This window comes from Macrobrachium nipponense, chromosome 46, assembly GCF_015104395.2.
Source record: "Macrobrachium nipponense isolate FS-2020 chromosome 46, ASM1510439v2, whole genome shotgun sequence".
Classification (NCBI taxonomy): Eukaryota; Metazoa; Arthropoda; class Malacostraca; order Decapoda; family Palaemonidae; genus Macrobrachium; species Macrobrachium nipponense.
In genome coordinates, this window is record NC_061106.1 from 40,128,083 (window position 1) to 40,144,334 (window position 16,252).

General features: G+C 34.8%; 2 protein-coding genes across 3 annotated transcripts in view; one reads left to right on the top strand and one right to left on the bottom strand.

Annotated features, from left to right (window-relative positions):
- The window catches only part of LOC135214935 (zinc transporter ZIP6-like), a 104,566-nt gene extending 102,148 nt beyond the window's left edge, over positions 1-2,418 (bottom strand). Inside the window, exon 1 of one of the 2 annotated variants that reach the window (XM_064249423.1) lies at positions 2,310-2,418. The gene's annotated coding sequence lies outside the window, so the exon portion shown is untranslated. Of the gene's footprint in view, positions 1-2,225; positions 2,249-2,309 lie in introns of those variants that run through there. The other variant, XM_064249426.1, reaches the window with a different exon arrangement.
- An 816-nt stretch (positions 2,419-3,234) lies between these two features.
- Positions 3,235-12,723, top strand: LOC135214936 (proton-coupled zinc antiporter SLC30A2-like). The gene is given in 8 exon segments (XM_064249427.1): positions 3,235-3,654; positions 5,794-5,856; positions 5,858-5,944; positions 6,269-6,431; positions 6,817-6,970; positions 7,388-7,589; positions 8,483-8,723; positions 9,063-12,723. Coding segments are annotated over 8 exon segments (1,419 nt in total). The 5' UTR covers positions 3,235-3,294; the 3' UTR covers positions 9,212-12,723.
- The last annotated feature ends 3,529 nt before the right edge of the window (positions 12,724-16,252 follow it).

A 16,252-nucleotide genomic window follows, 5' to 3' on the forward strand; every position in this document is an offset into this window, starting at 1 on the left:
CCCCAGAGAGACGAGGGAGAGATGAGAAGAGGCAGAGAGAGAGAGAGAGAGAGAGACAGAGAATCAGATGCGCGAGTTCGCACCTCCCCCAGGGAGACGAAAAATCACTATCTGTAGTACCATGATCAGTTACTCCTGCAGCCTGCAGTGTGGGGATCTGCGGTGGGAGGTTGGAGCCAACATTCTTTGGAAGCTTGAATTTCAGCAATCACAAGCCAAGTCTCCCCCTTCCCTTAACATTCAACTCTTTCCACCAAAAGAGTTGGTCCTCCATTCTTTCAACATGGCCGACCCATCTAAAAACACTTACACCAACATGACAGGGCTGCTATAAAAGTGACAATGACTCCAGAAGTTTATTGTCCCGTACCGGCTCTCTTGGATTATAAGCTGTGTCCAGCGAAGGATTCTGAACCCCTAGTGTAGGCCGAACATGCCAATAAAATGTCATAAATGCCTCTTCTACAGAGGCCAAAGGCAATCACGCTTTCACTTCCTCCCTGAATTTCGAGAAAAATATAACAGGAAATCGGTTCTCATAATGACTAATATACCACAGCGAAAATGTAGGCTACAAAGATTGATACCACACCGTAACCAAATACATAACCACACAAAGAATTACTGAGAACATAATTAATAAAAGACGACAATGCCTTAGTACTAACGCCTTCCTAAGTCAGCACATGTGGTTTCAGGTTTTAGTGTCATAAACAGAGAACTTAATTCATACATTTAAGCCAATCTATTTTTCCTATCACTTCATCTAAGTTCGTTTCCTGAAGAAAAAATTCACTTGGAAAGTAACTGCCTGGAGTAATCTAAGTATGCAACAAGGCTGGTACAATAAGGAAAAAAATATTTCGAATTAACCGTTGCACTCGTGACTTTGCAAGTTTGCGATAATGGGAAACGAAAACTTCGCAACCGACAAAAACAGGACGTGAATGCAAAACCAAACATGAAACCATCTAACTGACAAAACAGGACGGGAACGTATGCAACAATACTGTCAAAACAAATTCAGATATCGCACAAAGTATGGTTAGCCAAAACGGGAATGGGGCACATAAACAACGTATCTCCTCTAGCCAGGGGCACATAAACAACCCACCCCTTTCATGTACTTTTAATTTATGGCGTGGGGCACTCTATTCCACGTGTTCCCAGAATCCCAAGAAGAGGGAGGGCGTTGAAAATAGCGTCACTTTCATCTCCTTCGTACCCCCCCACGGCCCATCACTAAAACCACGTTCTCTACACTCGGCCTATCTACACATGGCCGTTTATTATTGCCGCTAGCCTAATTTGTAACTTTACCGACAAATAAGGCAAGACATAAAAGGAAAATAATATGTGAACGTCGAATGGAAGGAAAGGACACATGCCAAATGAGACATTATTTCCTTTCATTTCATTTAAACAATTAATTATCGAATAGCCCAAGGAGGGAATGGACCATATCAAGGTCTATATATCTTTGGGAATAGACAATATCAAGGTCTATATCTTTCTTCTTCTTCTATATATGACCAGTTTTTATACGATTCATTCTACTGTAGGTAAAACTAATATACTGCATTGGTTTTGAAGGAATGGCGATGTGAAATATATTTCTGTGGATGAATATTTTACTCTCACCGAATTAATAAAAACCATGAAACAAGATCTGTGAAAAAAGATGAGTCACCTCTAAAAATTAAGAAATTACATTTTCTTTATTTGGAATACTATAACTCTAAAGAGCATTATGAGAATATCTTTTATTATTTCTAACTGATACGAACGGACCCCGAAAAATATTTACACAAATGTTCACATTATTGACGTCAAGCTCGGCAGGCGGCGGTGAGTGGAGGCCGGTGCAGGGGGAGGGGCGGGGGGTTATGGGGGGGGGGGGAGGCGACGGGAGGGACGGAAAGGCGGCCGCCCAGCTGATAATCGGCATCTAACAACGTTCTTCATCTGTAAGGCCGCTGATCATATTTCAGGATCATTCGAAACATGATTTTTCTCACTACCCTTCCCTCCTCTAAGGAGCCGGGCGACACGTAACAGAGAGACGCCAGAACGACAAATATCACGTGAGACACGGCGATATAAACCGAACTAAAGTACCCAGGTCTTTGGCCCTTGTCTCACAGCCTTCAAAGCATAAAGATTCTTTGACAGACGACGTCGGCGCATTTCTCCCGTAGAATATCACTCGGGTAACACGTACGCACCCTTAGCAAATTGCTCGCACATGTCACAGCAATGTTAACCTATAGTAACCATTAAAAATCCGAATCCCCCGCGAAACACCTTACCTTGAGTGCCGTGTGCAACACCGCTTTCCAATATGGCTGAAAGTGCGTAAGGGTCGTGCGCATCGTACTCGATGCTTCGGGGGTGCACGAGGGAAGTTATCGTACACATACTTACCTGCAGGCCGTCGTAACTTTATGAATCGGGCTACAAATCTTAAAATTGTCATACTTACAATGAGCTTATGAAGTCCACAGTACTGACAACTGCTTAATAAAAAAAATTAAGGTATTGTATGAAAGAACAAAATAGTGCAGTTATCATACATCTGGTTTACTCTTTACTGCAGGCACAAACCTAGATGTTTTATAATGACAATCACCTGGAAAGATTTGGCTAAATAAAAATCATGAAAACAATAGTTTAAGGTAATTTTAGTCCCATGGAAATGGTGTTATTATCAAGTGCGTGTTAGATTATTTTGATGATGAAAAAAAAATGCAATAGAACTTTTATTTTGATATTGCTATGCTAAAATAATATACCAATAGAATTTAAATTGTGCACGTTCTTAAAGTGCTACCACCCACCGAAGAGTACAGTAAAAATTAATGTTGGAATTTCAAGGTCATTATCAAGTGTTTGAACACTGATAATTTCTTTTCCGCAATCAGACAGAATAACAAAACACGATTACATCTATGTAAGGTGTTTGGACTATGGTTAAGATAACAACCCTTATCTCAAGTCACAACTTTATCATGTGTCACAAGAAATAAGAAACAAGAGAGGATCGAAAAGGGATATGTTCTCTTTAATTTAAATGATATTTTTGCGCTATTTTGGTTGATGAAATATAAATTTTTCACATCATACGCATTAAAATTTATATTTTTATATTTAATGAGGGAAAGTGTTAAATTTTTGTAAGATATCACATGAACGTACTCATTTTATTCAATTTATTCGTAAAGAGAGCGCAACCAAACTTTCATTTGTCTATGAAATGTTATTGCGTCATCTATAGTCACCTGGTAAAGTGTAAACATGGACGTGAGATTGGGAAATAACACCTCCATCAATAGCACAGCCAACGACTCAGAAGTTGCAAATGCCATTGAAGCTGACGGAATATTAGACGATAAACTTTTAGATGCAGTGACACCACGGGGAACTGTGTTAGATGAGGTGGAAGTGGAGGAGGAGACTACGAGAAGAGCCTTTTGTACCCGATGTCGCACCATCTCCTCCAGTTTTTTGTCGAGTTCTTATGTTAGTGATAATTACAGTGCTGGGAGTCACGAAGGAGTGGGACAGCGTAATTCCTCGTCACAACAATTAAGAGACCCAGTTGTTGGTCTCCCGACTGATTCTCAGGATGATGCCGACGATGTGCCACTTTTGCGAGTAAGTTCGAAACTAGGCTAGGTTAGGTCAGGCGTAGTAGTAGGCCACAGCTCGGGTGGCTAGATCAAGTTGGAAATGAAGACCTTAAGACTTCTGGCTAATTTAGATTCAACCAGAACCAGCAATTGTAAATTAGGTTGGCTACTCGTGCAAAAAATGGCCGGCTGTTAGAAGTAACTTTTCCATGACATCTCAGGTTAGTCAGTGGTGAATCTAAGCCGTAGCCTAATGGCGCGTCGGGTATTTCCTTGGAGATTGACTTTTTCTACTGTTATTTGGTTGCTAATTGAGAATTTAACCTTGTTTTTTGGCCGTCGACTGTAAATGACTTGTAATTTTCTCTATCCTATGGTAAGGGGGACCCTTTTGGAATGCTGGGTTTTGGGTTGAGTTAGTGACTAGAACGAATATCTATGGTCAGAAATTTAGAAATGAAAAGGGAGGGTAAGGTTTTGGTAAAATAACAGGGTTCTTTTGTGTAGCCTTGTCTTATTTTGCTATGGTTTGGGAATACTCAGTATTTGTGAAAATGGAAAATTTTGGTTGAAGTTTGTAGTGTTTTTATATTATTATTATTATTATTATTATTATTATTATTATTATTATTCAGACGATGAACCCTATTCATATGGTACAAGCCCACCGGTCATTAGGAAGTAAGAGGTCAAGGGAAATGCAGAAAGAGATCTCACTTATTAAAAAGAAATGATAAATTGATAAACAGATAAAAGTCTATTAAAATGCAAGGAGAATAGCAGTAGTAATTCACTACATCTTCACTTGAACTTTTGAAGTTCCAATTACATGACCTTCTCAGAGAAACGGTTCCACAGTTGAATGGTGTTAGGCATAAAGAACCCCAGCAACTGAGAAGTTTGAAAGCGAGGCACATTTACTGCATATTGGTGCTGCTTTTTAGGGAATCAGAGTACTCTTGGCGGGAATAAGGGATCATGGATCAATTGTGAATATGAGAGATCTCTATTAAAGTATAACTTATGAAAAAGTGACAAACAAGAGACCATCCATTGATGGTCCAAGTTATAACTGCTAATATTAGGAAACAGGACAGGCATAATCTGAACCCATTATTGCTGTTCCTTTTCTTGTATTTTCTGCAGTGCTTTGTTTTATAGCAATTATGCAATCTTTACTACTGACTTACGTATTGTACTTGGAACTATGAAGCAAAATGAATAGTGTACTTTTAGTTTTTTAGTACTGTATGTTGAATGGAGAAAAAAAAAAACACAACACTTGAGAACAGATGGTGAAAAAAGTAGTAGATATGGAAGTAGTAGGAGAGAGTCCTGTAGGATAGTTCAGAATGGAAGAGTAGCTTAAAGGACAAGCAAGCAAGAAAAAGTTGATGTTCATTTGAGATATATAATGATTTAAATTTTTTTATTGCTGATCCTTGCCTCTCTGTGCAGGGTGTAGTCATGGCTTCTCTTTTTTTACAATCTATTCTTTTCAGTCTTTCCATCTCATAGACATAAACTAAAGTTCCTTAAGGGCATACAAGTGAAATTTTAATTCATTACATTTTACTCTATTAGTTGTAAGATAAGTAAAAAAAACATTTTCTTACTATATCAGGCTCCTTTTTTTATTATTATTACCCTTTCTCTCATGAGCAATTTTACACTTTTTCAACATCATTACTAACGAGTTTTCATGATATGAAATGAGTTCATGCCATACTTCTGTCTTATGCATTTTTTACCTTGAATTATCGTCTGATCATGATCTGCGTCTGATCCAGTTTTCATAACTTCCTGGTCCTTCCATCAGGTCTTGGTTCTGCTACTTTCAGATCTACTACTTTGCCGAGGTATTCTTAAACTTACGTCTTGGCATATTTTCTTTTCACTGGATGCCATATATCTCTCCCACCTCCCAATTTGTAATATGGTCTTCCCACCACAAACTGTCTGTGTATTTTAGCATATTGCAGTAATATGTTTTAAAATCCCTGATTTTCTTATCATTGTACATGTATCCTTAAAGTTGACTAGTAGTACAGTCCTTATGCATGCAGCATAATTATTTGCTCTGTTTATTATTGGGATATTTTTAATTGCAGGCTTCTTCCAGTTCGTTACATTACAGCATTCTATCAGATTTTTTCCATTATAGGATGATGATAGTGGAGAAGCAGGACAAGGTGGCTTGTCTGTGTCTAGTTCACAGTCAGACCACTTGTCACACACCTAAACAGGGGAATCGGGCATCAAGGAAGGCTATGACCAGGCTCATAATTGCATGTTGTCTGACAACTCTTTTTATGGTAAGAAGTTTTATTGCAGTAATATGTAAGCAATTTTCACTAGAACTTTTGTAGTGCAAGATAGAGGACTCTGACAGTTACTTGAATTTTCATTTATTTTTTGCTAACACTAAATCAGCTAACCAAGAAATTTGCAGGAGAAACAATTAAGCACTATATAGTATTGATTCCCTTTATTTTCTTGCAAAGATGATTGTAGTTATTGAAATGAGTTTAATGCCGTTTGAAAAGGTTACCATGTAAAAACTGAAATAATCTTGTTTTCCTCTTCAGGTTAGTGATTTTTAGATATGGTTTTAACAAATTTGTTCTTTCTTTCATTAGATCGGTGAAGCTGTGGGTGGCTATCTTGCAAATAGCATAGCCATCATGTCAGATGCTGCCCATCTCCTGAGTGACTTAACATCTTTCATCGTATCTTTAGTTGCAATTTTCATTGGAATGCAGCCAGCTTCTAGAAAGATGAACTTTGGCTACCACAGAGCAGGTAATGCAACATCCCTCTTCATTACAGTTATAAATTATACTTTTAAGAATGGGTGACAAATGTATATGAGTATCCCAAGATCTTTTCTATAAAATGCATATGATATGTGCTTGAAGCACTTTTTGTAAAATTGAAAGATAGGGGAAAAGCATTAAATTTCAATGTAAATTATATTACAAAAGCATACTCATTGCTTTCACTTGACCCCCACCCTTTGTATTTATCGGGCAGGTCTCTTGAATATTGATAAACTATACAAATGTATACTAATACAGTTTATGGCATCAGCACTCCTCTTAAAGGGAAGGAAAACAGTCTGATTTACTACAGATAAGTGTTATTACTAGGTGCTCACTGTTCATTACACATTATTATCTTATTTCAGAGGTCTTGGGAGCTGTAGTCAGTGTCTTAATGATATGGCTCATTACTGGAATCCTAGTGTATGCTGCTGTAGAACGTGTTACATCCATGGACTTTGAAGTAGAGTCTGATGTCATGATAATCGTGTCAGCTCTAGGGGTCGTTATTAATATAATGTAAGTATTGCAAACTTGAGAGTTCTCTGAGGTCACAATATTTTTTGAATATGCAAAAAAGGGTTTTGATTCTCTCAAAGGTTTTAATATTGAGTACTGAACTGATTTTGATGAAAGTGGTTGGTAGCTTTCAATGCTATCCATGTTAAAATATCCATCAAGCACACATGGAGGTTTCTATGCATAAACTTATGATCAGCGTGCACGCATGTGTAGATTTAATGAGCCTATGGTAGTTTACCCCAAAATCTCAGGCTAAGCTTGCTACATTCCTGTCTACCACATGCAAACAATAACAAAGTTAATACAAACCATAGAATCCACAGAAGTACTACTAACAATATAGCATTGCAGTAGAATTAAGTAGAATGAAACGTTTTTTATTACAGTGCAATGTTTTGATTTTTTAAATTGCAGCCTTGGTGTTGTTCTGCATACTGGATCTGGTGGCCATGGTCACAGTCACGGAGGGCATGGTCATTCACATGGAGGATCTTCAGAGCAACAGTCAGCGTCATCAGGCACCAATGTTAATGTGAGAGCGGCGTTCATACACATTATTGGTGATCTTTTACAAAGCATTGGAGTATTGATAGCTGCATATATCATCAAGTTTTATGTGAGTGAACATTTTTGTGTATGTATGTAGAAATAAGTTTCTCAGTTTAAGGATTAACGTAACACGAATTATTTATCAGTGGTTTTTATTTTATTTGTTTATCGGTAGCTATTGTTGTTTAACAATACAGTTTTACTCTCAAACGGGTTACCCGAAGTATTTGTTATTAAATGAGAGATGATGATTGGATGAGGGTAAAGCTGAAGCTGAAGACTGGGAGGGAAACGCCAGAGGGAATGCATTAACAATCAGTGCATCTGGGGTAGCTGAGGAACAATTGCAGTAATGTCTAAAGTGTGCTGCAAAACCAGATTTTATCATATTCTTGTTTTATCATATGCTGTTTAATTCTTTTAGTTTCTTTGGATTTTGCTAGTTGTTTTTATTAGTCCTCTTTTGTCTCTTCTCACCTAGCTGTCCAACTACTTTAAAATTACCTTGATCTAATTTTTACCTTACAATTAAAAAGAAATATTTTGGAGTGTGCACTGTGAGAGTCAAGAAATATTTTGGCGACAAAGTAATACAGAAAAAGGAGAAAGTGAAATTGTTGATGAATAAGTAGCTTGAGACATTGATGCGCAGACACATAGCTGTTAAAAAGGCTGCTGCAGATCCATGAACAGTGTAGGTGGTGGTTTGATCTTACTTGTGAATCGAGTGGTGCATGAGTGACAGGATTGTGATAAAACTAATATCTTTTATGTATTATATGACAATAGTGTAAGTTGCCGTAGTATATTCAATATACATTTATGCAAGAATGGTAAAGTTGACTCATGTTTCATAACTGCTGATTTTTCTTTTATTTTCAAAGCTAGCAATTGGCAGCATAAATGAGTCTTGTACTTATGTAACCAATTCTAATCATATTCTTTTTACCCATGTTGCAGCCTGAATATAAAATTGCAGATCCCGTTTGCACATTCATATTCTCTGTGTTGGTCATCATTACAACTATACCTATAATGAGGGATCTCAGTCATGTGCTTATGGAAGGAACACCCCATGGAATTGAGTATGCAACTGTCTCAAATAACCTTATGACAATACAGGGGGTGAAAATGGTTCACTCATTGCACATATGGGCCCTGACACTGGACAAAAATGCCTGTTCTGTACATCTGGCCATAAGTAAGTACCATCTTTTTAAAAGTAGTGCAAGTTGAGGTAGCTTTGTTATTCATTAGGTACTTTCTTTTCAGAGTTAAGTAAAGTTGAATTAGCAATGAGATTTGAGTACTTTGTGTTGGGAGTCACATAGGGAGTTACTAATAAGGGCCTTTTAAGTATGGTTTATCTTAGTATTGTCTCTTAAATATTGCCCGTAATGAAAAACACTTGACTACAATTGAATATAGTACTTCGTAATCATAGGTTTTCATTAGGGAAAGTATTGTCTTGAAAATTTGTGTCTTAAGAGAGCAACTTGATGTTAACCTAATTGTAATAAGCGATATCTTTTGTGTTTAGGTGCAGAGACTGACCATGACACAGTGTTACGTGATGCTCAGCGAATTATAAGATCACGCCATCACATATATCAGACAACTATTCAAGTGGAACGCTATGAACCATTACAGATGGACAGTTGCCAGCAGTGTCAACCTCTTTCAAAATGATGAATCTTTAAAGTGTTCTATTTTGTTATTTTTCTTTTCTATGAAGCAAAAACATAATTGCAGAGCCAGCATACTTGATGGACTCTATAAATTTTATAAGATCAGATCTACAAATGGTGAAATTCTGTGATTCTACTTAAAGACAGTTACCTCTGTCATAGGCATAACCAGTTTTGAACTGTAAGGGTGTTTCAAGTAATCATTAAACAGTACTTACCTTACTGTTTGTTAATTTTTGTATGGTTTTCTAATAATGCAGATTGTGATGTAATAAATTGTATTTCTTGAATTTCAGGCTAATGTAAAAATGGTTAATTTTTTATGTATTCATTAGAGTTATGGAATGGTTTACATATTATCAAGAGACCTTTGTGGAAGAAAATGGTGGCGAGTTTTTGTACAAATATTGCCTTAATGGCATAGTTTTATTGGGGAAATTACAGGATATTCTTTAACTGAAGTATTATAGCTTTCAAAACTGGCCCTAAAAAGAAATTGTTGATCTGTCTGACAAACCTCCCTCCCCCAATTGTTGAAAGTTGACCTGATATTCTTAGCAGTCTTTCATAATAAGGATTAAGTTCATCCCTTGTAGCCTTTGAAATTTAAGAATAGATTTTTTTTTCATAAAATTTTTCCCTTGCTGTCTTTGAAACCAAAGAATTTAATTTATTTTCAAAGTTTCAAAATTTGGCATTATGGATATACTACAGTATCATCAGTTTTTTTTCATATTCTCTTAGCATTGCATAAAGAAAGATTATATGTATTTTAAAATATTTTTATTTTTATATTTTTGGAGGTGACCAGTCATACAATTTTTTTTAATGTATGAACGAAATGCTTGTTTTTTGGCATTTCAATAAATCCAAACTTCGCTCATCTTTTGTCATGAAAACCCATAAATTACTTTGGGTTTTAAAGCCTTTTTGGTGTCTATAAGCAAAATAGTGAGCTATGGTTTAAGGTTGATTTTACAGTTTTGAGTCATTTGGTGTGAATTTATTATTACAGATACTTCCTATATCATGTCAAACTATATACATATTATTATTTTGTTCATCTTGAACAATGCATTCATATATTTTCTGAGTATTAAGTCAAATGCATCACTAAAGTCAGAATTATATGGACTGGTCCACCTTAAATTTATTACCTCGGAGTTTTCGTGAATTCAGTTTTTTGTAGAGAGAAATAATTTGTGTGTAGGTTTTAATTTGGAATATTTGTGAAGTGAATAAAAATTGTAATGAATGCTTCTTCACCAAAAGTGGTAATAAGACTGTAAGGGAAGTTCTCACATAAATTCTGAAATTGTTTATACAATGTGAAGGCTGCAACTTTTCACTTGTCCACAACCAAGATGGTTAGATATATTATATGAAAGTGAACTTAATGTGGAAGTTACTGCCACACTTGAGATTACATGTACGGTACCTCAGAGTATTGAGATTTTAGATTTAGTACTGCAGTAGGATGTCAGGGCTTAACAAGATATATAAATATTATTGTAGTATCTTTGCATCAGTTTAAAATCCAGGAATTTTCATAGAAGAGAAACTTTTTCATATCATCAGCTGTGATTTAGGATGGACTACTTTACATTATTTATATAAAAAAGGAAACGTTTGAAAACTTATGAAGACTAGTAAATAAGATAAGTGATTCATGAGCAGAGATTATTGGGAAATCAAGCTCCCCCTGAATTTTGCTGGCTTTGTTATTTGTACCATAGTTCTGTTGTGGTTGTTTTTGTCTTGGTGGCTTCTTATATTCAGAGGTCTTCTTACATATACAATTTTGTATATATATGAATTGAATTCTTCATTATATTTGTATATACAGGACATGCTATTATATAAGCTGATCACTGATATAAATTTTTTAAGCGTTGTAAAGATTGTTAGTTTTATACATAATTTAGCTGAGTGAATGGTCTGAATGAAATATTTGTTTTGAGTGAGGTGAGTTTCTCCTGTTAGACAAAGATGTAGCATTTTTTTATAAAAAAACAAATATGGAGTTAATAGATATATCATTTCTTTAACCCCTCTTGAAACAGTGTTGGCATAGTCAACTGGAAGGTTCTTAATACTGCAATGGTCTCTGATTATAAAACATTGGTCAGAATCATTGGATGGAATTTTTATCTCTTACTGTACGAAGATGGTTCATGATGCTGTTTTCCAATATGCAACACTCCATTTTATTCAGATAAGCTTTCAAATATTTTCTGCTCCCAAGAGGCATGATATTTTAAAATAGATTCAACAGCCTGTTTTGAATTAGTAATATGTTGTGAAACTAAGTTTTTCCTGCGTGCTGCTTACCACCCATTCCACTCCCTTCTCCGAGAAAGTTTTATTTTTGTTTCAGTATCACATCTTGTCATTTAATGGTGAATGGTTACATGCAAATAAGATTACAGAAAGTTCTTGTATGATGCTAAAAATGATATTTTTATTCCAGTACTGTATTCTATTCTAGAGTTAAGTTAAACATTTCAAAATATTTAGCGAATAGTGACAATCGTCCTTTTCTTTTTGTTTCATTGAAAGTTTCTAAAGCTGAATATCTTGTTTTTCTTCACATCAAGCTGTACGAACTTGTAAAGTTTATGAAAAACCTAGAGGAATGGATATGCAAAAAGTGATGACTAATTAAGATAGCAGTAGTGTAGTTTTGAGAAGCTTGGACAAATTGCATCTTCAGGAGCATTTAGGATGATTGATAATAAGTTAATTTTTTGTGTTTTTCATGTTTCACTTAAATTTCTTCAACGATTCATAATTGAAGTTTTTCTTAAGACTCATGAGGACAGGGTTATTTTTTTTTATTTTGAATTGGGGCTTTATGGTGATATGACTTACTCATTAATTAATAAGATGTCAGAACTGTCTCTTAAGGATAGAAGGTTATGTTGAATTCATGTGCTTCCTGAATAGCCTAACCATCCAGACACATTTGACCCATGCCCAAGTGTAAGTAAATGTAAGATGCACATCGACTACTGTCTCACCTTGGAATGCATTACTCCTCAGTATCATGTAAATTGAATTCGTACAGCTTGGCTTGCTCACATGTTGTAGGAAGTAAATGAAAACTATAGCAATATTTATGTACATGTATTTATTGTGAATTTGTATAATTTGAAGTTGCCTTTGTATTTTTTTTTTCAGAAAGGTTATTACTCTACTACTACTGAGTCTTGTGAGAATGGTTGTCTTCATTTTGTTGGACAGTTATTTTTTATATTTTTGTTTATCAATTTCCATTCATATATACTATGTTAGTCCTTTCATGGAAAATTTGTGGTGCTCCATATAATATTTCATATCAGCAAATTTTCAAGGAAATTTGTTGTGAAAATATAATTGTCTTGTCATTGTTATATTGTAGACTGCTCATAAACTACTATAGTTAAAAAAAATTATAAGAAACATTGAAGATAGTTTTTTGAAGTTATATTAATTTTTATATTGATATTTTTAAAATTACATGAAAAATAACTAGTTTTTTTTATTATCAGCCTTGCATACCTTTTAATGGAAAGAAATCTCCAATACAGCTTGATAGCACATTCACTATAGGGGAGCCATGGTTTTATTTTTATGAAGACTGATTAATTAAATCAACTAAGGGTGTGTGATATGCTATGGCACCCAGTGACAAAATTGTTCAATTTCTTTGTTTGAAACAATCCATCCCAGAAATTCGTGATTTGCAATGGTTACTGGAGCCTAAAAAGATTGGATTGAAAATACTGTAGTATGTTGCTAAGTTCTCATTTTATTAATTGCCCCTTGAAGAAATATGGGTTCAGGACTTGTCAATAGCAACAATGCAAGTGCAATAGAAAATCAGTAATGAATAAATCATTTGGACTTATAGCTGACTGTAGAAACTTGGGTGTCCTTGATTAAACTTTGTATTATGAATAAAAAGCAAAATTAAGGGAATAACTAGCCAAATCGAAATTGGCTGTGTACATATCAAAATGCGTAGGACATTAGTCCATGATGGCATTCGTGTAGTTGAAGCTGAAAATTGTGTAAAATTGCTATATTTCTTGCAGCTGCCCCTGTGGTTACCTGTTGTAGAATACATAGTTGTAGCGACCGATCTCTAGAAAACGGCAAGGTGAATGGGCAATAGAAAGTTTATGATCTGATCTGTCAAAAAATATTTCCCTGACAATTATCAGTTTGCAGTTTTGAATAAGAATATTTTTAACCAAATGTCCCACCTGTTGTACGTAAATTAAAATAAGCTTTTAAAAAAATTCCTCATGAAAAATAAATGGTTATTGCCGCCACTGTTAAATTATTGAAAGTCGCAGTGCCAAACAATAAGGACTTTAAATATAAAAATGAATCAATTGGCAAAACGTATGAGCCTGTGAGTTAGTGTTCTGGTTAGGTAAATATTTTGACTTTATGATCAAGGAATGTTTTTTCTTATTGGCAAATATGTCTTCATTTTATATTTGTCCGCTGGTAGGTTGTGTACTATGTACTGTTGGTTGATTCTACGAAAATGTGCTGTATGTTTATGATGCTACAGTGACATGTCACTCAGAGCTCCTGCAGTGAGAACTGTCTGTCATTAGATAATATAAATATAAAATCATTAGATAATATAAATATAAAATTTCTCTGAAATAGAACTTTACGAAAGAAAATGTTTAAGGCATGCAAGTAAATAAAAAACATCGTATGGTGACAGATAAAATAAGTCATTTTTTGGTATGAAATTTATATAAAATTAAATTGGTGTATGTATTAGGTTAAGTTCTTAGAAGATTTTTCTTTTTTTGTTAAGCGCAAAAATTCAGTGGGATTCATCATTTATAGCTATTGAATGAATTAACATTGATAAGAATAATGATTTAGAAGTAAAATAAACCATTGACTTTGAGAGAAATTTGCATTTTCAAAGATACATTAGTACATTCAAAGGTTCTGTACATACCAGTTAATTTACCACAATTTCACAACATAGTAACCTGAGTTGGACTAAGCGAGCAACCCAAAAGATAACAAATAATAACATTTAACTCCTTTATAAAGAAATGGATTATTTTTCCTGAATAATGTATTTTATAAAAAACTAGAAGTAAAGCTATTTGAAGAATATTACAGTGAACATATATATATTTAAGAATGGCATTTGTCAAAGATAGTTGTTGTTGTTGGGGTTGTGTCATTTCTGGCTCATTTGTGTAAACTTTTTTTGTGGATTAAGAGAAGATGACATCATACGTACTGTACTTCTGGAAGAATCCATAGCCACAGTAATTTTTTATACCTAGATTTTAGTTCCTGGTAATATGAGCTACCAAAGACCAGTCCAGAAGAGTTTATTTTTTAATATCTTTGCCTATTTTGTAAATTGACATATATTGCAAAATCTTTTGCCGTGTTTTGAGCGTATTGTAATATACAGAAAATAGACATTGCAGCTTTGGTTGTGACTGATTTTATGTATCTATGGATTTGTGAAGTGCTCTAGTTGGATAGGCAGACATGCTTTCGACATGTTAGTGATGGGAGTCTATGATTATGAATGCTCAGTAAACATAAAGGAATTTTTTTATATAGCATTCTTTTGGAGTTCCTTAGTATTATTGGATAGCAAATCTCTGTTTCTAAACATCAAAGACACCAGTGATTGTGTAGTATGAGCTATTCATATCATGAAATAATATTAATGACAGGATGTACTGCCCTCTGCTACCGTTGCAGTATGGATAGAGTTGTTGGCTGGCAGTAGCAACGTTATTGTACTTTTTGTGCGTTTTGATGACTCCTTAACTTTGTTGCATCTGCAGCTGAATACTAACACCATTGTGATGGTACTAAATTGCTCCCAACCATTTGGCAGCAAGTACTTGTAGTGAGTGATAACAAGTGTTTTGAAGTGTTATTATATTAGAAGAGAATTGGAAGTTGTAAAATGGTATGGAAGAAATAAGAGCACTGTGTATTTCAGATAGGTATTGCAGGTTAAATTCCTTGCCTTTTGCTTGTTTGGTCAAAAAGTTATAGATTTCATGATTATCCCCAGGTCTGGCTTCCTTTCAAAATACATATGAGTGTCCCTTTGCAGGGGAGCAATTCATATTGAATGCAGTAAGGATACTCATAGCAAAGACAGATAGCACCATGGCAGGCTGACATTAACTAGCAGTTTATTGGTCTGTTTTGTCTTTTACCTTCAGCTTCCTGACATCAGTGTTGTTGTTGAGCTTTAGTGTCTTGGTTTACCCCAACTTTTCCCTTACCTGCTGCTTTATTTTACAGATTTAATGTTTGGATGGTCCTATCCCATTCTGATCTTCTTAGCACTAAACACAGTAGTTGGAGTGCAATCTCGTCCTTTTTTTAAATATATATACAACTCAGGTTGATTTGAATCTGATGATAGTGTACATTTGTATTTTATTAGTTTGTATTTCAAAACTTTTATTTACTGGCTCACTTACTGGCTCACTGACCATTACTTTAGATAGAATTCTTGCTTCATAACTTCAAAGTTGGTCAGTTATGTATGGCTTATGTAGCGAGCAGGTAAACCAAGTCAATAGGATGTTTTATCCTGTGATGCTTTTCAGGCAGCGTTATTCCTCTCGTAGCATCTGTTAGTGGTAACAGTAACCTACTTGGTCTTCCAACAGCATAAGACCTGAGGATTAAGATATGTAAGTCAAAGGTTCATATGCTGGGAAACACTACTTGTATATTTTTTGTTGTAGAAATTTAGCGTTATAATGGCTCCCACTGTGATAAACATTTAATAGTTTTGTAATTTGCTTTTTTTTGTTTAATGAGGTTTTGGGTAATATTTCATTATTTCTGACTACTTAGTGCTTGTTTTGACTCAAAAAGTTTATCGTTATCTTTTTTATTGGATTTTAGGCTAATATTTTCAAACACCATTGGCCAAATAATAAAGAATAAATATTTATTGTCTTAAAGTGTTTTGTATCAGTTGAATTACATAATATTAAAATTATCTGGTTTATCATGCAATGCTTTGACT